At 39.5% G+C, this 24,709-nt stretch overlaps 1 protein-coding gene across 1 annotated transcript in view; it reads right to left on the bottom strand.

Moving 5' to 3' along the window:
• Positions 1 to 24,709, bottom strand: part of dmrt1 (doublesex and mab-3 related transcription factor 1) — a 132,588-nt gene that overhangs the window by 52,821 nt on the left and 55,058 nt on the right. Inside the window, exon 4 of the mRNA XM_059971162.1 lies at positions 21,232 to 21,406. Coding sequence (XP_059827145.1) covers positions 21,232 to 21,406 — 175 coding nt within the window. The remainder of the gene's footprint in view (positions 1 to 21,231; positions 21,407 to 24,709) is intronic.

Raw genomic sequence — 24,709 nt, 5'->3', positions numbered from 1 at the left:
CTCTTCCTTCACACAATATAGCATCAGGCATACTGCTAGCATTTTCCACAGTGAAGACTGACACAAAATACTCATTTAGTTCATCAGCCATCTCCTTGTCCCCCGTTATTATTTCTCCTGCCTCATCTTCCGGCGGTCCTATATCCACTCTAATTTCTCTTTTATTTTTAACATACTTGAAAAATTTTTACTATTCCCTTTGATATTATTTGCTAGCTTACTTTCATATTTCATCTTCTCCTTGTGATTTTTTAGTTGCTCACTGTAGGTTTTTAAAACTTTCCAATCCTCTATCTTCCCACTAATTTTTGTTTTATCGTATGCCCTTTCTTTTGCTTTTACAATAGCTTTGATTCCCCTTGTCAGTCACAGTTGTACTATTTTACCATTTGAGTATATCTTCATTTTTGGAATACACATGTCCTGCACCTGCCTCATTTTTCCCAGAAACACATGTCACTGCTGCTCTGCTGACATCTGGGCCAGCAGCTCCTTCTGAATTACTTCGGCCAACTCCTCTCTCATACCTCTGTAATTCCCCTTACTCCTCTGAAATACTGCTACATCAGACTTTACTTTCTCCCCATCAAATTTCCAAGTTGAACACAATCATACTGTGATCACTGGTTCCTAAGGGTTCTTTTACCTTAAGCTCCCTAATTACCTCTGGTTCATTACATAGCACCCAATCCAGTGTAGCTGATCCCCTAGTAGGCTCAATGACAATCTGCTCTAAAAAGCCATCTCGTAGGCATTCAACAAACTCACTCTCTGGAGATCCATTACCAGCCTGATCTTCCCAATCGACCTGCATGCTAAAGTCTCCTATGACTACCGTAACTTTGCCCTTCTGACTTGCTTTTTCTATTTCCTGTTGTAACTTGTGGTCCACCTCCCAGCCACTGTTGGGAGGCCTGTATATTTGGAACGATGAAGCAAAGACAACTGGAATATACATAGAACAAGAAGAGGACAAAAAAGATCAGTGGAGTTGGAAACAATAACATGGACATAGAAAGGGCAGGACACTGGGGTTAATTTTTTTAATATATCAGTTACAAATTTAAGGCTTTGCCAGAGCAGCAACTAACTTAGGTAAACACAAAGTGCTAGATGGACGATTTTGCAAATTCGAACATGAACAAGAAGGTTTTAGATGAGTTGAAGTTTAAGATGAATATAAGTCAGGAGACCATCCTACAAGAAAGCACTGCAACAGACAAATAGCTGTTTTCTCTTAAAAATATGGGAGTGGAATGAACGGCTATAGCCCAGGTGCAGGTCAATGGGACTAGGCAGAATAATAGTTCAGTATGGACTAGATGGGCTGAAGGGCCAATTTCTGTGCTGTATTGCTCTATGACATGGATGAGGTATGAATTAGCAAATAATGTGAGACAGCAGCAAATCAGGAGGTGGCCAGCTCGGCAATAGAAAGAACACAGGATCACATGATCAGATCAGAGTCAGGAAGGATAGTATGCAGAATTTTTAAAATATTAGATCTTAAATTTAACATATGGACAACTTGATCAAATTTTAGTATTGAATAAAGCTGCAATAAAGAATTTGCTTAATGAACAGTTACATTCAAAGAAAATAAATGACTGAAATGTAATCATGTAGTTTATTTTAAAAATGCATTTAAGTTGTGCTAATTTTGAGTTATTCCATAGTTAAACTGAACACATGTCCCACGTAACAGAGAATGGGTGACACTGACTTCACCCTAACGCAGCTCCAAGCAGTTCAGTGCTATGTCAACTGCACTCATGCACAGATTCCTGCCTGCGTTCCTTAATGATATACTGTAATGTCAGGTGGCAATGCGGATTTACAGTAAAGACTGCCAAGGAGTTTTAGAGCAGTATACACTCCAGCGAGGCATATTTCACACTGGGCTGGTTTTATGAAGAACACTTCACCGCCCTGCCACTGGGCCCAGATGATAAACTACGAAAGAAGCATGACAAGCTCCATCATTGTTTGTAAATCTTAACTGTTCCCGCTCACTAATTCTGGATGCAATTTTCAAAGACACCACCAACAGAAGGACAGAGCTTCAACCCTGAAGGTTATTCAACTCAACAGCAAGCTGAGTAAATGGAGCCATGGACACATTTACAAACTACGTAAAGTATAAGTGTTTAACAATAGCTGGAATTCTCACTGTTTTATTGCTTTAGTTTACTTGCAGACCTGAAAGCCAACTAATTTAGTTTTGCGATATCACATTTATCAAAATGATTTTTTGACTGATTTCTTAACGCTTGTATCACAGACACACCCTAAAAGACCATACTAAGGGTCAAATATTCTAAGTAGGTTGCATTTTGAAGCAGATACATACATTTTTGCATACTAGAGGAATTCTCAATAATTATAATTATGGAACTTGATGCGTGGGCATGACATCGCACTGTTTACTACAGCATTGTAACCAGTGCCACTGATAGTAGAGAGATGTGGAAACAAAGGCATTTGAAGATTTTACCAGTCCCTTAATAAATACTAAGCAAGAAAGATCTGTGTACATTCATGAATGCAAAGAAAACCGGGGCTCACTGACGTGAATACCACACTTCAGATGAGAAATCAGAAACAAGTCACTCTACCAGGTGACAAAATGAAGTGGAACTATGTTGACAGAGTAGTTGTTTCACACCATTAGCTTGCAAGTGCAGTACACTGCGCAGAATGGTATAAAATTAAAGAAATAGGCAGACGTGACTACACAGACGATCAAGTAACAGGCAGCAAAAATAGATCAGCAAACCCCCAGTTAAGAAGGCAACCCAACAAAGGAAGGCTTAAAGAAGAACTAGAAAATTAAAAGAGCATGGAATATTGAAAGAGTCTGACAGATTCAAAAAACAAAATGCAACAACGGGGGACTTGGGGAAGCAAGAGTGTCAAGTACTAACAAAATGTAAGTGTTAGTATATACCGTTTGGCTTGAAGTTTACCTGGAAGACTAATGTGGTCACATAAATCACATAAATGTGATCAGATAAAGAAATTGAAGGATAGGAATTTAAGTTAGAAAAGAGTTAACTGATACACTGTTTAAATCTAAAAACATTAAAAGCTCAGTCTAGATTGTTTCCATTCAGAGGAGACCAGAGAGAGCTAAAGCATTCAGTACATTTGACGGAAATTCTTTTGGAAAAAACCGGTTAATCCCTAATGTTATTAATTCTTTTTTAAAAGAACATTTCCAAAACCTACACATCACATAGCTTACTATCTACAGTGGGAAGAAAATAAACTGACCAAAGATGTATTGAAATCATAGAAATCTGCAGTACAGGAAGGCTATTCTGTCCATGTTACTCCCACTTTCCATCTTTGTCTCCGTGATCTTATGGATTACAATTTATCAGGTGCTCATCCGGATAGCTTTTAAACATGAAGGATTTCTGCCTCTGCCAACTATCAGGTGGTGAATTCCAGGCCTAACTACTTTCCCGGTGATTTCCCCCCCTAATATCTTCTAATCCTTCTGCAGTTAACTGAGATGTGTCCCTTAATTAACAATCTCTGCTAAGGAAATTGATAATTCTGTTGGAATTAGGCCATTTCTGTTCACCCTGATGAAGCATAATGTTATTTGTATGTATTAATTAAACCTCTCCTGTCTCCTTTATTCCAAATAACCAGACTAGTCAGTCTCTCCTCACACTTATAATTCCCTAGATCCTCATTAATTTCCACTGAACATCTCTAGTTCTTCCACATCACTGTGTAATGATTTGACCATGCAAGCTTTTCACTGTATCTCAGCATTCGTGACAATAATAAACCATTCCAAATTCCAATTCCGGTCTAAAGTGACAACCAAAACCACATACAATCCTTTAACTGTGGCCTAATGAGTGTTAAATTTAACCAATCATGATCTCCCTATTTTTCTAAGCCTCGGTCAGTAAAAGCATCATTACAGCCTTCTTAATCACTATGTGAATACCTGTTCCGAAATTCCTCTGTTCTTCCGCACTCAAATTCACATTGTTTATCCTGTATTCCTTCACCTTCTTGTTTTCTTGGAGTGCACCAGCTTATTATATTCAATGTGTTACAGTTATTCCCAATCTAGCTAGTCAATTAATATCTTCTTAATAGAACACAGAAATTGACAGCACATTACAGGCCCTTCAGCCCACAATGTTGTGCCGACCATGTAACCTACTCTAGAAACTGCCTAGAATTTCCCTAGTGCACAGCCCTCTATTTTTCTAAGCTCTATGTACCTATCTAAGAGGCTCTTACAAGAGCCTATTGTATCCGATTCCACCACTGCCATTGGCAGTACATTCCATGCACCCACCACTCTCTGTGTTACCTATTTCCAAGCACCTTAAAACTACACACCCTCATGTTAGCCACTTCAGCCCTGGGGAAAAGCCTCTGGCTATCCACACAATCAATGCTCCTCATCATCTTGTACACCTCTATCAGGTCACCTCTCATCCTCTGTTGCTCCAAAGAAAAAAGGCCAAGTTCACTCAACCTCAACTTAATACTAGAACTTGCTTCCACACCATCCACCAGTTTGCTAGTTCTGGTACGATTTGTAAACACCATAATTGTAGCATCAACATAATCCATCACGAACATACACTCAGTGGCCATTTTATTAGGCACACCTGCTCATTACTGAAAATATCTAATCAGCCAATCAAGTGCAGCATCTCAATGCACAGCAGCATACAGACATGGTCAAAAGGTTTAGCTGTTCAGACCAAACATCAGATCGGGGAAGAAATGTGACCTCAGTGGCTTTGATTGTGGATTGATTATCTCGGAATCTGCTGATTTCTTAGAATTTTCATGTACAATAGTCAAAGGTTCACTGAGAATGGTGCTAAAACCAATAGCATCCAAGGAACAGTAGTTAAGTGGTGAAAACACCTTGTTAATGAGAGAGGTCAGAGGGGAATGGTCAGACTGCCTTAAGGTGACAGGAAGGTGACTGTGACTCAGATAACCGTGCATTACAACAGTGCTGTGCAGAAGAGAATCTCTGAGCACACAACTCGTCAAACCTTGAGGCGGAAGGCCACACCATCTTCCACCCCTGTATTTAATAGAAGTGGTCACTGAGTGTACATCAAGAAGAGCCCCATGAACACACTGACACAGTCCTCCAGCCACTGAAACTCCAATGGCTACTATCTACTGAACCAAGCTGATGTTTCTTTTGAATCCCAGTCTTTTACAAGCCTGCCAAGTGGCATTTTACAGACTATGTCGAAGAACCACCCTTACAAACCTGCTGAGAAGGGAAATGTTCAACTACTGTACAGGTACTAAAAACAGACGTTGTGCTAGACTGAGATGGAATTATCTGAGGAACCAAATGCAAGCAGATTTATGAAAACGTTGTTAGGACTCGAGGATATGGGTTACAGGGAGAAGCTGGGCAGGCTTATTTTATTCCATGGAATGTAGGAGACCTTATGAAGATGTATAAATTGATCAGAGGCATAGATAGAGTGAATTCAGAGGAAAGGGAACCAAAGCTAGAAGACATGGGTTTACGATGAGAGGGGTAAGATTTTATAGGGACCTTCATGCAGACGGTTATGGATGAGCTGCAAGAGAAACTAGTTGAGGCAGATACAATGACAACATTTAAAAGACATTTGGTTGACCACATGGGGAAAAAAGGTTGAGAGGAATATGGGCCAATTGCAGGCAAATGGGACTAGTTAGGTGGACAGTTTTGTTGGCACAGACAAGTTAGGCTGAAGGGCATATCACAGTGCTGTTTTATCCTGCGACTGTAAGCAGATAGAGCTAGATTTCTAAAAATACTCCTGATAAAAAGTACTACATTTTTAATAAAGCTATACAAGGCTTATTTCCAGAGAAATAAAAAATATAAACCAGGTTATACAAAATTAGAGAATTTTAGTTGGACCACATGGAAAGCTGTAAACTGTTCTAGTATCTTTATCGCAGAAGATTTCTGGAGATTACTAGAGAAGGTGTGAGAAATATTTCCTAGAGATGAGAGATTTCATCTGCTAAGGATAGATCGGTAAACTGTGGATGGTTCTCTTAAAGGAAGAGACGGAATACTGACCTGGTAGAAGGTTTGTAAGAAAATGAAATGGCCTGATAGTGGAAATACAAAGAAATTACAGTGCTGATCAGAAGAAAATACACAGATTAAAGTCTTTAATAAATACAATAGGGAATTCAGGAATTCTGTTCATCCAGACTGTGACTAGAATAGAGAACTTGTTTAAGGAGGTGACCAGCACAAATACATTTAAGGGAATGTTAGATATGAGAGTAAAATAAAAGGACATGTTGCAGAGCATAGATAAAGAAATGGGCAGGGGCTCACACAGAGCATGACCAATGGATCTGTAGGGCAGACTGAGCTCTGTGCTATTACTGTGAATTATATGAATGCTCAAATACTTTTAATGTCCTAATGCATACTACTGTACTTTACTATAATTTCTAATCATGTACTTGCAGGGTTGTGCTCATGTTTTTAACTGTAAAACTAGTTTATTCTGTTAAACATGACACAATTTCTTTATAACAACATATATACTCAGGTTATCCGTCAGTAATGTGAATTCAATAATGTACCACAATTCCCCCATCAAAGCTCTGATATTCAGATAGTTCAATATATCAAGATGTCTGAGTTTGACAGGTTAAATGTATTGATGTTTTCACTTCAACCTCTGCAACTTTGATAAATGAAGTCTTCACTGTTTTCAATAGGCTAGTGGGGAACATGTGGAGCCTGTTGTTTGTCCAACACTCAACTGTGTAGACTGCCATACATAGCTACAGCAGACATTTCAAACTATGTGTAACTAGCCATTACACAGTGTCTTTGAAAAATAGTCAATGTGTTTCACAAAGGCACAATCAAAATACAAAAGCATTTTAGTTTCACAACAACTCCAAAGAGGGATGAATTGAGAGTTGCAAATTTGTCTGTGGCTAGCAGCTGAAATTAAAAGTCAACTTAAACTGGAGACGCAGAGGAGAGAGTTCTTACAATTGGACCAAAGACCCATTTCTCTACTGATCTGCCAATATCCCAGCTGAAAAAAGATGTAAAATGGGATTTCAAAGGCAACACAAGTGAATTTGCAGATGCTGGAAATAAATAAAAAAACACAAAATGCTGGCAGAACTCAGCAGGCCAGACGGCATCTACAGGAGGAAGAAGAGACGACGTTTCGGGCCAAAACCCTTCATCAGGAGTTTCAAAATACAAATACCCTCCTGATGAAGGGTTTCGGCCCGAAACGTTGTCTCTTCTTCCTCCCGTAGATGCTGTCTGGCCTGCTGAGTTCTGCCAGCATTTTGTGTTTTTTAAATGGGATTTATTGGGAACACAGGGCTCTACATTATATAGAGTACACCAAAGAGGAAAATGGAACAATTTATTTGGTTTAGTTAAACCAATAGGAATTAGAAAAACATTTTCAATCCTACTGTATACCATGAAGTCTTAGATACTGAATGCAATACCTCGAAATAAGATATGTCCAAGACTCATATAGTTTGGCTCTGTTTTACACTCTTGAGTGAGAGACTGATTTTCCAATGGCCTCTTGGTTGGTTCCTTATATATTAGATTTTGAAGAATTGCATAATACAGACATTCCAAATCCTTCATTGCTCTATCACTCTCAATTGTGAAGATACTGAGTTGTCTTTCTTAAAGCAAATATGAATGCCCTTTCATTCTCCACACTGAATGGTATCCAGAGCAATTTTACCCAGTCACTCAATTTTTCCTTATAAGTTGCTATTCCAGTCTACATAAATCACTGTGATGGTATTTTTTCACCCCTGTAACATTCTTTATTTAAACAAGGCCAGCAAGGACTTCATTCATTTATTACATACAGAACAAAGAAACAATAAACTAATGGTCCCATTGAAAAATAACTGAATTTTGATTATTAATACTTCGGTTGTTATCAGTGGCTGAGGTCTAATTATTTTGAAATATTTCCATTACAGTTTTATCTACTACTGCAGCTAGGCAGCACTGGAACCCCTGTCTTACTGAAATATTATGATGATAAATAATATACCATGCGAACTTTATACTTGTGGCCAAATTCACCAAAGTTTTTTCATTTTAATATTTCAACCTAGGAACTTTTTTTAATATTTAATTTTCCTAAATTTAAAAATGATATTGTTTCCTGTTTTAACACTAAACTGTAGGCATGCTATGGAAATCCAATCCCTTGGGTGATGATAGTATAAACAATTTTCCCTTCCTTCCCTCATACGATTTAATTCAAATTTCTACCAAGGTTTAAGCAAAAGTGTGCAAGGAAATCTGGGTAGAGTCCTGGAAGAATAGTTTTACTTTCCCTATATTCTCATGCTATCACAGAAGTGAAGTAGTTCAGTAACCTAAAACACCTTGAAAAGATAATAAGCACTCACATAAGCAGCAGCACTTCTGTCAAGAATAAATACTTTTACAAGTTCTACAATGACATGTAGCGAACTGTTCTTAATTCTGATTTGGGAAAAGATGCAATTGTAACAAAAATTATTGGTGTTTTTCAATGAAAATACTCTTGTGAAAACAGATGCCAAGTATTCTGATTTCAAGAAATAATTTAACACAAGATTTGTACCCTAGCTACCTAAATCAAAATCTGTAGATACTGCATCAATTATATTTTGCCAGTTGACTGACTGCATCACAGTATCAATTATGTTAAATTTTATACAACCATTCATTACAACCACTCATTTACAAACACACAAAACTTCTGTTTAGATTATTAGCTGACTGCACAAGTATTAAACTTGGAAAAGCTTGTAGTTGGCAAACAAACATAAGGCCAAAAACAAGCAGATGTCAGTAAACTAGCTCACAATCTAATTTATAAAGGCACTCAGCTGTAACATTTAGCACAGTAATAGAGCTATTGGGTCTTAGTTTCCAGCCCTTTAATCTTCCAATTTATGCTATAATGATGCAATGTTCCTTCCAGCAGCTCATCTTATTGAAATTGAAAGATAATTGTCACTCACATTATAATTAGAATGTAATTAATTAAACAATTTGTACGCAAGCCATTTATCATTTAGTTCTAAAGTATTTATTCATGGCAAGGCTATGAATGCTACACAGATTAATTTTACACAGGCTATTTTCAATTACTACTTAGCTGAAGAAGAAAAGGGTGAGCTCTAAGAGGAAATTGAATTGTCATGCTAACTGACTTCTGCTGCTACTATCCATAAAAGCAAATTCAGACAAATTTTGAAAGATCATTATCAAGAAACGTTAATTCTGCAGGTACTTCCTACTTCAGGTGATACCTGACCTTCTGACTATTTCCAGCATTTTCTGTATTTACTGCTGCTCCACCAGTTTGAAGGGAGTTCACAACAACACTCTTTTTCCTTATGGATTCAGCTGATGTGTTAGATGAAGCTAAATATATGGTATGCCAAGCTTCCCACACAATATGCAGAAGTCCTTGTGTATTTTGAACACATTTGAGATATAAACTATAGGCTGTATTTATTAACAAATGGAGAAAGGAACACAAATATTGACCAAATAAAACAGAAACAAGAAGCTTTGATTTTAATGCAGTCCCTGACATTACCTCTGGTGATGAAACTGTTTCAGGCTGAGAAGTCCTCACACTCGTATTCCTTTGACGAATCTGGTAAGTAAACTAAACAAGTATTTGTACTGCTCATATAGAACTGCCGGCATTATGTTTTCATTCCTTTACTGAAGTACTGGAACATTGTATTTCTATCAACAGTGTTAACTGAGCACGACCAAGAAACTTTATCTTCAGGACTCAGAGGTTCCTGTCTCTCGACACACTTGCCAGCTTGCACTGGCTGGCATTTCTGGAAGGAGGTCAATGCTCCTGGATATTGTCATCATACAAGAACGGCTCCGTTCTTGGCTAATTTTAAAAAAAAAATTAGTAAAGAAATGTAGTGCTGTGGAATTGTATTGTTCAGTGTAAGGCATTGCAAAAGCCAATCACATTTCCTTCTGCAGCAGTTCTCAACCTTGCTTAATGGTATTGGTCCAAGGCATAAAAAATGGGAAACCCCTGTTCTATAGCAATGCACCTTAGCCATAAATTAGGTGACTATTCTCAAATGCAGTGTTTCCCAGCCCTTTGTAATGAAAGACCGAATTGCTTAGACTTGATAAAATATACTCCCCTCCCTTTCCCATTCTTTATATGAGCTGGGTCTATCTTGGGGATTCCCAGGAACTGCTGCCACAGCTATCACAAATGCAATTTGTGTGTTGAATATATTCATATTTCACTTTCTTTCTGTAAACTTTCTCACCAAATTACCTCAATATTATTTGGCTTCTGATACTATTGACCTCTGCCCGAGGGAATCATTACCGATGTACTTATAGGCTGTCCCCAGGTAATGGAACAGCTCTGTTCCTAAGAACATCAGCTTTCTATAACTACCCATATCGTAACACTCTACAAACACTTTAGTTAACTCCTTCACTGAATATTCACATTAACACTACCCATAATTAAACTAGCAGTATACTGCACCCAGTTATACACACAAGATGCCGGAGGAAGTTAGCAAGCCAGATAGCATCTATGGACGAGAGTAAACAGTCGTGTGTGTTGGGTTGAAACCCTCCACCTGATGGTTTCTGCCTGAAACATCGACTGTTCACTCTTTTCCACTGATGCTGCCTGGCCTGCTGAGTTCCTCCAGCATTTTATGTATATTACTTTGACTTCCAGCATCTACAGATTCTCTTTTGTTTGTACTGCATCCAGTGGTTCATAAATAGCATGGACCATTTTACTATCTTGAAGTATTCTTTAAAAAAATCTGTAGGAGAATTTGCATAGAGTCAGATTTCTGTAAATCAGGTCTTCCCGTAATGCAGAGAGCCCCAGTATTTTCACTTCCCATAGCACAGCATTTCCTGGCATATCTCAATCAGAAGCAAACAACAAGTAATTTTGCTCAAAACAAGGTACCGGAAGTGAAACGGCTTTTCTGCTGCTGCTTCCCAGTGCAGACACAAGACAGGAGTCTCTCAGTTCTAACAGTAAAGCTCTTCTTGCATTTTTGTATATCCTCAATTCAACGAATCAAAAAACAATGTTAAAGAGAAACTAAACAGCAGCCTCAGGTCTTCCCTTGTCACACAAATCAAACACTGCATTTAACTTTGGTGATTAATGTTAGCTGTTTTCACTCCTTTGATTTGAGTACCAACTGATCTTATATCCTGTGACATTTTATCTCCTGTTGATAGTGATATAATTGATGTAAAATCTGCAGGGTTGAAATCTGATGCCAAGAACAGCTCTGCCAAAACCAACCATTTAAAGTTTACTGAACCTTAGCAATGCTAGGAACCGCAACAGTTTTCAGCAGCTGTGCAATTTCAGATGAAATAGTTTAACAGGGAAAACCGCAAGTAAAGGCACTAGTGATGTTAATATAATTTTCCCCCTTTCAAAAAAATGAAGGCCTCGTTTTCATGTCAAAAGGGAATATGAAGAAAGTATAAAAAGAATTTCCATTCTTGTCAATTTACTGGATATTCCTCTTTTGTTTTTCTTTCCTTAACTGAAATACCAGCTGTTAATTAAGAGTAAAATTTTTTTTAGAGATAATGGCATTTCTCTGAAGCATGTCTGAGGGTTTATTCTTCATATATGAACTGAGGCAGTGGGTGCTATTAGGATATTTGATTGTGAATAACACAGCAAATCAAATCCAAACCATGAATGTACACAGAGATTTGTTTACACAATGCACCTTCCAGCAGAGGTTAGTGGACAGCAAAGACGAGTGGAAATCAGGCCCCTTTCATCCATCCCTATGCACATTCCCTGAGCTACTGATTGTGGAATCGCTGTATCTAACCTGAAGATAGGATCTACAAACTCACAATATAATTAAGCCTGGGATTTCTGGTTTACAAGACTTAATTCTATAGCAAAACTTTAGTCCTCTGACTGATTATTTGGAAGTCACAATATTTCAAAATTTGGCTCACTAGGTACTGATTTTGATGTTCCCTATAGCATACCAGAGTCTGTTTCCTGCATTCCTTTTAAATTCACCTGGACTTTGTTTACTGCTCTTGCTTTAAGCTCAAGTTCATTGGAAAATATATTATGCTGCAATGTAAGGTCTAAAAATAGTGAATTAAAATTGTTTTGGAGCAACATTCAATAATACAAAAAATTCGACAGTCCAGCACCAAAGTCCCAAGCATGTCAGATTACTTGAGTTTCACTGGACAGCCTTTCCTATCTACTTCGTCAATTGTAGCTCAGTTAACAGAGTAGGGCACACCACTTACACATTAAGTGTTCAAAAACAGAAAATAAATTCTGCATGTGAAAACAAAGCAGACCTGTGTCACACACATCTTCAAACACAATACTCAAAACTTGCTGCGTTGCCTGCGGAAAGCAAAGGAACAATTCCTTCCTTTCCATCATTTCAACCTCTTGCAGGGCTACAGCACCCAAGAGCTTTAAACATATTCAACATGGGACTTCTTTTCTGAGCAGAATTACTATACTAAAATGAACTGGAACAAACTGATTGTAGTATACTTGCAGACTGATATTTTTGGTGTGGAGCTCTATTAGAACAGTAATCATTGTCTCAAAAGATGCGGAAAACTATTACTTCTCTGCAGGCTACAGACATTCTTGTCCTGAGGCAGTCCCTCAGAATGGAGGATGACTTGCTTCCATCTAGTTCTATGAGCTTTGAGATGGCTGAAGAGTCCTATATACCATCCAAACTCATGTCACGCTGAGGCAGACACTGCTTGAAGGATGGAGGAGGGGAGGCAGTGGATGTGTGAGGTATTCTGGGATATTGTGTTCTCCTTCTGATCTTGTACATGCCTCTGTATGCTCCCGTTATAGAGATTCAAGGTTTTCAGTGCCTTCCCAATACTCCTGGTAATCAGTTGATGAGATGAAACTTGCGGTAGGGTACTTGTTTGCTTGTTCCAGGTTTTGGGCATGTCGATGACGTGGTCTTCCATTTGGAGCTAACTGTCCTGAAGATCTTGATGCAGAGGACGTTGGCCTGCAATGGATTTGGAGGATTTTGTGGAGATAGTGTTGGTGGTTATTCACCACTGTTTTGAGGTGCCTGCTGTAGATTGATATGATCCCTGAGCTGATTGGGGGGGGGGGGGCGGCAAGGATCACTTTTGCCTGGTAAACCCTGCACTTGGAAGTCAAGGTTGTTATCTGGGGTATCAAAATTACTTCTCCTCCATTTGGTGAAGGTTGTACTAGCAGACTGGAGGTAGTGGTGAACTTCATCCTGAATGTCAACCTCTTTTAAGAGGTGATTTCCAAGATACACAAGGTAATTCATTGTTGTCCAGCCTCCCCATGGACCTTGTCTGTCAGAACAGGGATATAAAACAGAGATTGGTAGACGATATTTGACTTCTGGATCTCCAGTATGAGGTCCATCCTTTCCAATACTTCAGCAAAGGAGGGAACAATGATCTGGAACAGAGCTTTCCAATCTGCACATGCAGAAACACAGCTATAGGCTCATCTTGGTTCTGGGGAGGGAATATCAAAGGTTCAGTCACTTCCTGTATAGCCTCTAGATTAAACCTGCTCCAACACAGCTTGTCAGAGTGAGGTGCAGACATACAGCAAGAAAGACTAAGGAGAGGGTCGGTGTGATGAGGCTGCCTTGCCTGAAGCCAGACTGCACTGGAACTTGGTTTGTGGTGGGCTCATCGTTTAGCATCATGGCTCAGAAATAAAACAGAGTGCCAACTAATCTCTGAGAACAGCTACAGTTGAGAATGATTCTCCATAATCCCCTCAGTTGATGGAGCTGAAAACTTCCTGTGAGATCAAGAAAAGTCGTGCACCCTGTATTTGTCTTAGATTTCTTGCATGTGAACATCATTTCCACTGGTGAACAGAATCGACACTGCTCTCCAACTCTGTCAAAGGAATCACCAATAAGGATCAGTTTGTCTCTTGTTTGAACTTGGGCCGAGAATTCCTCCTCGGTCTTATTGGAAACCACCGAGGTTGGGATGTTACACATTGATGACTATAGCATGCCAGTTCCATTTCAGAATAAGGAACAGGGTTACGAGGTGTTTATCCTACAGCAGCTAAGACACGAGACCAGCTTAATCCTCATTGCAAAACCAATCCAATGAAGATATTTCTTTTTCCAATGTTCATCCAGAAAAAGATGTAATCACTATGTTGTCCATTAAGTTGCTTTTTTCCCACCTTACTAAGGATAGTTATGTTAATATCAGAACATCTGACTTCCAGGTCTACAATAGCAACAGTGTTCAGGTCTTTCCTAGCTGGTGTTCACGATGACCCTGACATTTCACATCTTGAATCCATTTTGAGCAGCAGCTCTCTATACACGATTTCCTCTACCATGAGATAGCCCTTGTAAAATAGGTATTAGATCATCTTTAAAGAGCAAGGTTTTGTTCCAGTAGCAAGAAGGCCCCAGGTGACTGAAGATCTACACTATCATGGGGACTCAGCACAGACTCCCACGAGGAAAGACACCTATTCACATTCTAGGTCTGGGGTTCCCGACATTTTTTATGCTATGGACCAATACCATTAAGCAAAGGGTCTGTGGGCCCCAGGTTGGGAACCCCTAAGTATATAAAGGTGTACTCCCTCAACACTTGGTTGGACACAAATAAAAGAGAATGAGATCACGTTAACAGTGTTGGCTGAGTTAGACTTTCCCAAAGAACAAATACATTCTTCCCCATCAGCTGGCGAAACACAGGTCAGTACACATCTCTCCCTCGGAGTGTCAGACACTCTGAGCCAATAGGCTGGTCCTGGACTTATTTCCACTTGGTCATAATTTACTTATTATCATTTAATTATTTCTGGTTTTATTTTGCTATATTTCTACTCTATTCTTGGTTGGTGCAACTGTAACGAAACCCAATTTCCCTCGGGATCAATAAAGTATGTCTGTCTGTCTATTCTCTGCAGAATGAAAGTAACTCAAATGTCTTCAGAATCAGAATGACATATGATTGATAGGTTATAAAATTTGTTTTGTGGCAGCAGTACAGTGCAAGACATAAAAGATTAATATGTTACAATATGAAAATATAGCGCAAAAAGAGGAATGGTGAGGCAGAATTCATAGGTTCACAGACCCATTCAGAAATCTAATGGCAGATGGGAAGACACTGCTCCGAAGACATCGAATGTGGGTCTTTATCTCACGTACCTCTTCCCTGATGGTAGTAATGAGAAGATGGCATGGCCTGGTGTAAAGCTGTGTAAATTTTTTACTGTCGTGCCAGTATCGCACATACTGGCCTGTACGAACATGATTTGCTGACGTTTGTGATGATCTCTTTGGGAGGTCCAAGTGTGGGTAGTGTGCAGGGATTGCAGACCTTGGACATCATGGATGCTGTGACACAACAATGATGTGATTGGGTGGGGGGGGGGGGGGGTTTGCAAATGATGAATAACAGACAGGGCACGTCACCAGAGAACTGAATGGCAACACTGGGGTGGCCGCTTAATTGGTTGCAGTACGTAAGAAACTGAATAAAGAGTGATAAAGGGAGAAGCGAAATGAGGAAATGAAGGCAGTTATAAACAAAGGGACAGAGGAAGAGGGGCATACAAAAGCATAAATCTTCAAACTCTACATTGTTATAATTTAGTAAAATCACATCAAGTGGCTGAAATTGTGAGTGGGATATAAGCCCACTTTAAAATGTTAAAGCAGTGATTCTGATACAACCACTCTTACAGGCATGTAATAAGTGATCTGTATTAGAATCAACGCTTTAAATGTACCTTACAGGAAGGAAAACGTCTGCAAAGGTAACTCGAATAAAAGTTAAAATCCAATCACTTTTAGACCCTAAGATATAGGAGCAGAATTAGTCTATTTGGAACATTAAATTTGCTCTGCTATTTCATCATAGCTGACCCAACTTTCCTCTCAGCCCCAATCTCCTGCCTTCTCCCCATATTCTTTCATGCCCTGACCGATCAAGAATCTATCAACCTTTGCCTTAAATATACATAAAGACTTGGCCTCCATAGCTACCTGTGGCAAAGAATTCCACAGATTCACCTCTCTCCAGCTTAAGAAATTCCTCCTCATCTCCATTCTAAAAGGACACCCTTCTATTCTGAGACTGTGTCCTATGGTCTTAGACTCTCCCACCATAGGAAACATCCTCTCCACATCCTGTCTATCGAGGCCTTTCATCATTCAATAGGTTTCAATGAGGTCACCCCTCATTCTTCCGAATTCTAGTGAATACAGACCCAGAACCATCAAACGCTCTTCATATGGCAAGATATTCAATCCTGGAGTTACTTTCATGATCCTCCTATGAACCCACTCCAGTTTCAGCACATGCTTCCTAAGATAAGGGGCTCAAAACTGCTCACGATATTCCAAGTGAGGCCATCATCCAAATCATTGACATATAACATTCAAAGAATTAGTCCCAAAAAGATCCCTGCAGAACACCCCAGCAGTCACCAGCAGCCAACCAGAAAAGTCTCCCTTTATTCCCACCCTTTGCCTCCTGCCAATCAGCCAAAGCTTTATTCACATTTGGAATCTTTCTGGTGATACCATGGGCTCATAGCTTGTTATGCAGCCTCGTGTGTGACACCTTGTCAAAGGCCTTCTGAAATTCCAAGTATGCAATATCAACCAATTCTCCTTTGTCTATCCTGCTCGTTGTTTCTTCAAATAATTCCAACAGAATAGTCAGGCGAGATTTTCCCTTGAGGAAACCATGCTGACTATGGCCTATTTTATTATGTGCCCCCAAGTACCCTGATACTTCATCCTTGATAATATATTCCAACATCTTCCCAACCATTGAAGTTAGACTAACTGGCCTATAGTTTCCTTTCTTCTTGAGGAGTGGAGTTACATTTGTAATTTTCCAGTCTTCCAGAACCAATCCAGAATCTAGTGATTCTTAAAAGATCATTACTAATGCCTCCACAACCTCTTCAACTATTTCTTTCAGTACCCTGGAGTGTACACTATCTGGTCCACGTAACTTATCTACCTTCAGACCTTTCAGTTTCCCAAAAACCTTCTCAAATAATGGTAACTTCACACACTTCATGTGGAACACCTGGAACTTCCACCATACTGCTAGTGTCTTCCATGGTGAAGATTGATGCAAAATACTTAAACAGTTCATCCACCATTTCCTTGTCACCATTGCTACCTCTCCAGTATCGTTTTCCAGTGGTTCGATATCCAATCTCACCTCTCTTTTACACTTCATGTATCTGAAGAAACTTTCCAGAAATTCCAGCCACTGTTGCTCTGCTGTCATCCCTGCCAGTATTCTTTTCCAAACAATTCTGGCCGACTTCTCTCTCATGCCTCTGTAATTCCCTTTACTCCACTCTAATACTGATACATCTGATTTTAATTTCTTCTCAAAATCCAGGGCGAATTTGATCATATGATCACTTGCCCCGAAGGGTTCTTTTACCTCAAGGTTTCTATGGAATTTTGCTTCATTGCACAATACCCAATCTAGAATAGCTGATATCCTAATGGGCTCAACCACAAAGCCATCTAGTAGTAGGCGAGCTAGAAACTCCCCCCTCCTGGAATCCAGCACCAACATGTTTTCCCAATCTACTTACATATTGACACCCCCACGACTATTGCAATATTGCCCTCTTGGTATGCATTTTCTATCTCACTTGTAATTCGTAGACCACATCCTTATTACAGTTTGAGGGTATCCTTTCGATACAATGTTGTATCCTTGGACGTTAAGTTCCCAGCTATAATGTGCTTTCAGCCATGATTCAGTGATGCCTACAACATCATACATGCCAATCTGCAACTGTGCAACAAGTTCATCTCCCTTATTCTATAAACTGTGTGCGAACATAACACATTCTGTCCTGTATTCACCCTTTACAATCTTGTCCACCTTTTATGTTGCAACTCATCCTGTTGACTGTAATTCTGCCTGATCAACAGCCTGTCCTCACTACACGTTGCCCCTGCTTGTAAACCTGCTACATCATCTTTAGCACTATCATCCACCTTTCCTATGATACTTCTTGCATTGAAATATACGCAGCTGAGGACACTAGTCGCACCATGCTCAGCCTTTTGACTCCTAACTTTGTCTGAGGTCTTACCAACATCTACCTCCACAACCTCTCCACTGACTGTTCTGACACTCTGGTTCCCATCCTCCTGCAACTCTATTTTAAACCCCACCATGCAGCATCAAGAGGATAACAGACCCCCACCAGTTCCGGTGCAAACTGTCTCCGCAGTACAGGTCCCACCTTCCCTGGAAGAGAGCCCAATGATCCAAAAATCTTCTGCCCTCCCTCCTACACCAAATTCTTAGCCACATATTAAACTGTATAACCTTTTTGCTTCTGGCCTCTCTAGCAAGCAACACAGGTAGAAATCCTGAAATCACAACCCTGGAAGAACTGCCCTTTAACTCTACACCCACCTCCCTGAACTCTCTATGCAGAACCTCATCAGTCATCACACCCACGTTATTGGTACCTACATGGACCACAACTTCTGGCTATTCGCCCTCCTACGTAAGAATGCTGAAAACTCAATCCAAGATATTCCAGATCCTGGCACCTGGGATGCAACATACCATCAGGGAATTTCAGTCTCGTCCACAGAACCTCCTGTCCGTTCTCCTAATTAATGAATCCCCTATCACCACAACGTGCCTCTTCTTCCCCCCCTCCCACCCCCACCTTCCTTTCTGAGTCACAGATGAAGACTCAATGCCTGTGAAGACTGTGATTTTCCCCCAATAGTATCCAAAGTGATATACCTGTTGTTGAGGAAGATGGCCACTAGATTACTCTGCACTCGCTCCTTAATCCCTTTCCCTTCCTAACTATCAGCCAGTTTCCTGTGTCCAGCACCTTGGGTGCAACTACTTCTCTCTATGTCCCCTTCAGTCTCCCAAATGATCCAGAGTTCATCCAGTTCCAGCTCCAGCTCCTTAACACGGATTGATAAAAGCTGCAGCTGAATGCACTTCTCGCAGGGGTAGTCATCAGGGACACTGGAGTCCTCCCTGTCTTCTCACATCCTGCAAGAGGAGCATTCCACTACCCTGCCTGGTATCTGTTGAGCATGTACGAAGAAGGAAAGCAAAAAAAAACTTAACTGAGAGCTTTCCTTTTGCTTTCTCTGAAGCCTCGAAGAGCTAACGTCTCAAGATGACCTCTCTCTGTTCACTCAGACGACGGCCGCTGTGCTTGCCACTCCCTTGAATTTGCTCTTGCTAATGCCAACTGGTCGCTGGTCAAAGGTCTTTTTTGTAAATGGCTGTGAATCTCTGCCTTTAAAATCTCGATCACCATTCTGATTAAAAGGTAGCCCTCTAATGCAGTCCCTGCCATGGATTATCCACCTCAATTTTTCTTCAATTCCCTTATACCATCTCCTTGTCTCACAAGCCTCAGGCTGCAAAGTTATGCAATGACAATGGTATCCCAGTAGAAAGACCACTTTTTCTGATAATAGCACTGCCACAGTTCGACAGAATTCAGCAGCAAAACCAGCATTTTGAAATTCCTTAAAAGAATATCGTAACTAACAGGCAAAGTGCAAGCACACTAATGAATTGACCACATGGTGGCAAACTCCTGAATGAGAGAAAGGAAAAGAAATCAAACTAGAAAAAAGGGAAGCAACTTTTTTTTGGAAAGAATTCCTAATAGGTTTTCTTCATGGTGTTGGGACTGAATAGTATTATGTTTGTTGACACTATAATATTTTTGTACAAAACTTCTCTCTTCCTAATTTTAACAGAGTCATTAACCACTTGTTTTAACAATTTAATGCCTGCCTTGAAATTACTGTTAATGTTTCCTATTAGCTGACTCTCCAGTCTTTCAGAAGAAATGTTCCACTACGTGTCAAGCACTGTAAAACTACGAACGTCTGTACTTGAAGTTGTCCACATCACAACAGATGATGAACATTCAGTTCTGAAGGGTGAGATCGATTTGTTCATCACACTACACTTTCAATGTTGTTTGACCGTTCCTGCATTTCCATTCAAATCAGTTGAAGCATTTAATTTGCCTTTATGTCATCAAACTAAAGCACAGTTTCCTTACGATAAAGCTAATTTGATTAACTATGGCCTTTCTTATTTGGTTAACTGCTCTGTTGTCACAATTTATCCAGTAAATTAACTGAGTATAAATTGTTTCTCTAACAAGTAAAATACATCAGTACTTGTGATATGTCAAGACATCTTGTTCTTTAATTTTTTTTACACTAAAATATCTAATTTTTTATTAGATCAGGCTACGGATATCAAGAACAGCATTCATGCATAGCTCTAACTGGCTCACAGCTGAAGCTCTCATTCGTTTTGGGTGAAGGTACTCCTACAATGCTGCTGGGAAGGAAATTCTAAATTTAGGTGCAGGAACATTGATGGAATGGCCATATACTGTATATGCAAATCAGAATGATGTTGAACTTGGAGGAAAACATGCAAGATGCAGTGTTCACAGGTGGATAAAACTCTTCTCCTTCAGTAAAGTTTGCCAGTTTTGGAGATGATGTTTTAGTAGTGTTAGCAAGGAACTGCAAAGTATTTTGTAAATGGTACATATTGTGAAAACTGTATGCCAGTGGTGGAGTCAATGAATGCGTAGGCTGGTGGAAAGGTTAACAATCAAACAGCCTACTTTAGCCTAGATGGTGTTTCTGGATCTGCATGCACCTAGTTAAGTGCACAGCATTGAGTGAGTCACTCCTCTGATTTGTGCCTCATAAGTATCAGAGAGGCTTGCTAAATAAAATGTACATACATAGTGATTAAAACTACAGTGGAAGGGTAGTTACAAAATTATACAAGAGAATGTGGGAAATGGAAAAAGAAGTCAAATTAGTGATGGATGTAGGATGCTTTTGAGACCACTGTTAATGCATGTTCTTGGACAGAAGAGAGGCAGATTCTTCACATCCCTGGCCTGTGTTGTATATTAAGAAACACACAATCCTCTTCACCTTGATGATTGAAGGTTTTCTGCTCTGAATCCATACTCAGCATTGCTATGAATGAATGCGGAGCTGCCCCAGTGAAACAATTCCTCAGTAGCACATTGAATAATTCAAAAACGAATGAACTGACAAAAATAAGATTTGACCTACCACTGGATTTTACATCTGAGAAGGAGGAGCCATCTTCGAGAGTGAACAGCTGAGGAACACACGCGGCCGTGCTGAGCCCCTGTCCCAGGTAAGAGGCAGCAGAGTAGTAGGAATGCATCCTGTACTGAGGTGTCACATTGTGGCCTGAAAACCGGCTCTCTGGGGTTTTCATTTGCTGGAATGAGAAGAACATACATTCCACCTATCAATCTTTTGCACAGAACAACATCTCTAAAATTCAGTACACTGAGAATATCACAAAAGAATTAACAAATCTGCAATAACAAAGCACTAGAAACTGCACAATGAGTAAATTATATTCCTTTGTTACATCTGAAAATAGAAAAAGTCTATGTTTTACACTTGCACCTAGTTACTGTATACACTATAATTAGTGAATAAAAATATAGCTGCTAGTGGGTATAGTGCCGACAAGACCTACAGGAAGAAAATGATTGCAGAGCTCCCCCTGTGGATCAGTATCTTAAGGCACTGTTAGTATGACATCTGACTATTGAAGGTAGTTAAAATAATCAGGCTGGTTCCTCAAAGTATAACATCAATGGTCGGGGAAAAAAAAAGGTACCTAGTAAAAGAGACATTGAAGAACATGTAGGGTTAAATAATGAATAGGTAACAAGATTTCAAAAGTGATAATTTTACCCGAGACTGAACTTTATGAACAGTTAACAGACAAGAGCCATGCTTTAATAATTTATCTAGCTTTTAAACAGATTTTGTAAATGACTCCATAGCAGACAGAAGATAAAAGATTGCAGAGTTGAGTGGATTAGTGGGCTGGATTGCTTTTTGGCAATCAGAAAGCAGAAGGTGGGATTAAAAATTATCTATTTGCATTTGGAGAGTACGTTCAACTGGTGCTCCACATGGATCAGTACTATATCATTTACACTAACAATCCAGACTTTGGGATCAATATCCTAAATTTAGAGGCAATACTAAATTTTGAAGGTCGGGGAGGGGGAGTTGACAAGATGGGCAAGGGAAGTCAATAAGGAAAAAAAGTGGCAACTAATTACGAGGTTATTAATAAACTTATAAAAAGGGCAAATAATTGAGAGACGAGGTTCCACAGACAAATACAAAGTGGTATATTTTAGCATGTAGAATAGGGAGATCACCTCTTACTTCCCTGGAAACCTATGTGATAAAGAGGAACAAAAGATTGTGGAATGCAAAATACTGTTGTACAACAGGTTAGTCAGGCCACACAAAAAAATACGCAAACCAAGCAAAATAACTTATTTCTAGAGGGGGTGAACTGAAAAGTAGGAAATGTAGGGAACGTGTACTGACTCTTGATCAAACTGCATTTAAAGCACAGTTCTGAATGCCGTAAGAATTTTGAGGCAATGGAGCTGTAGAGTTATAAGGATGATAAAAAGTACGCAAATAGACAAGTATCAGGAAATATTAAAAGACTGGGTTCCTGCTCCAAGGGGGAAAGGCACTGAAGGGTAACTTAATAGAAGTCTTAAAAATAAAATTTCCAAGTAAATTTATTATCAGATTACATACAGTATATGTTACCACATACTACTTCGAGATTTTTTTTCTTAGCAAGTATTTAAACAAAAAAAAAGAAATATATAGAATTTCATGAAAAACTATACAGACACAATGACTGGCAAACAACCAACTTGCAAAAGAAAAAAGGTGCAAATAAAAAAATAATACTGAGAACATAAGCTTTGAAGGAAGTGAATTTGTGGGCCGTAGAATCCGTTTGGAGTAGTGAATGAAGTTATCCATGCTGGTTCAGGAGCCTGACGATTTATCGTAGTAACTGTTCCTGACCCTGATGGTACAGGACCCAAGGCTTCTGCACCTCCTGTCCAATGGTAGTCACGAGAAGAGAGCACGGCCTGGATAGTGGATTTTGTTAGACTATAAAGTTTAGATAGAGTGCAACAGGAATATCTCCAGTTCTTGGAAAAGACACAATTATCAACCACCAATATGAACAAGTCACCATTAAATTCAATAGACAACTCAGAAGAAAACTCTGTACACACAGTGATGAGAAAATGGAATTCCCCACAAGGAGTAGTTGAAACAAATTGTGCAGATGCACTTGACAAAAGGCTGGCCTAGTATATGGAGGGAGAAGAAGGTTGTGCTGAAAGACTTGGATGAGTAATGATAAGGCTCAAAAGGAACATAAATGCCAGGTGGAACTGGTTGGGTTGAATATCATTTGACACAATAGGATTACTATGCCATACAGTAGCCACTGTGGACAATTAAGCGACCAGAACCTGTTTGTGTAAAACCAGCTCTCTTCATGTAAACAATAGAACAACTTGCCTCCTGAGTGCATGGAGGATAACCTGTCAGTAATCCCAATCGTAACGTCAGAATGTGTGCATGTGAGAGTGAGTGCATCTCCTATATAATCGATAAGAACTAAGTAACTAATTGCACACTTAATGAACCGTTGGTGCACTGGAGGGCTGCTGAAAACCAAGGACTTGCATGACAGGGAACCAAAATAGGAAATTAGAAACAAGGAGTCACCCAGCATGGAAACAGGTTCTTCAACTTTCAGGCACACACTAACAACAATCTTCCTGTACTCATTCCACATTCTCTCAACACCCCATGCTTCTCAAATTCTACCGCTCATCTACAAACTAAGCCTCGAAGTTTCTTGGCCTCAAGGCAGCCGATATAAATGGAGTACAAGTAGACAAAATCAACAACTGCTGATGAAACACAAATGATAATGACTTATTTGCATTTGTGTTTGAAACGTGTTAAATGAGTTCATGGCTACAATGGTGAAGTCAGCTTCTTTTGTCCTCCACAAGGAAGCAACAGATGTTTAGTCCAATGCATTTGGTAGTTCAACGCCTTGTAGTGTTAAAAGAACATTGGCTAAGAAATTCTTTGTATCATTTAACCGAAGGCCTGAGGAGAAGGTGGGAGGATATTACTCCACAGTTTGAGATGAAATTGGATCATATTCTAAGCAAGGTCAACATTCTCAGGAAGAGCCTACACTGCCATCATAGCAGCCTAGAGAGGACAGGCCTTTTAGCTAGCAGGAAATGGGCCTTAAGTCTTCTATTGAGACCTATTCTAGTGTGTGAAGCCCACATCATTTGTTAACTACTTCTCTTCAATTAAAAATATGCATAACATCACATATTGGTAAGCCAAATTATATCCCAAAACCTTGTGCATGTGTTCACCAAGGACCGGGATGCAGTAATGCATGCAATCCCATATTAAGTAAAATTTTACTGCACAAAAATGTTCCGTTGTGTGACTGAATTTCCAGGCTGTTGTTTTTCAGTACACTAATAAATAATTAGTAATCACGAGGGGTGACTGATAAGTTTGTGGCCTAAGGTAGAAGGAGTCAATTTTAGAAAACCTAGCATGTTTATTTTTCAACATAGTCCCCTCCTACATTTAAACACTTAGTCCAGCGGTCGTGGAGCATACGGATCTT

This window comes from Hypanus sabinus, chromosome 5 (assembly GCF_030144855.1).
Source record: "Hypanus sabinus isolate sHypSab1 chromosome 5, sHypSab1.hap1, whole genome shotgun sequence".
Lineage (NCBI taxonomy): Eukaryota > Metazoa > Chordata > Chondrichthyes > Myliobatiformes > Dasyatidae > Hypanus > Hypanus sabinus.
This window is presented reverse-complemented; position numbering and strand designations above follow the sequence as displayed.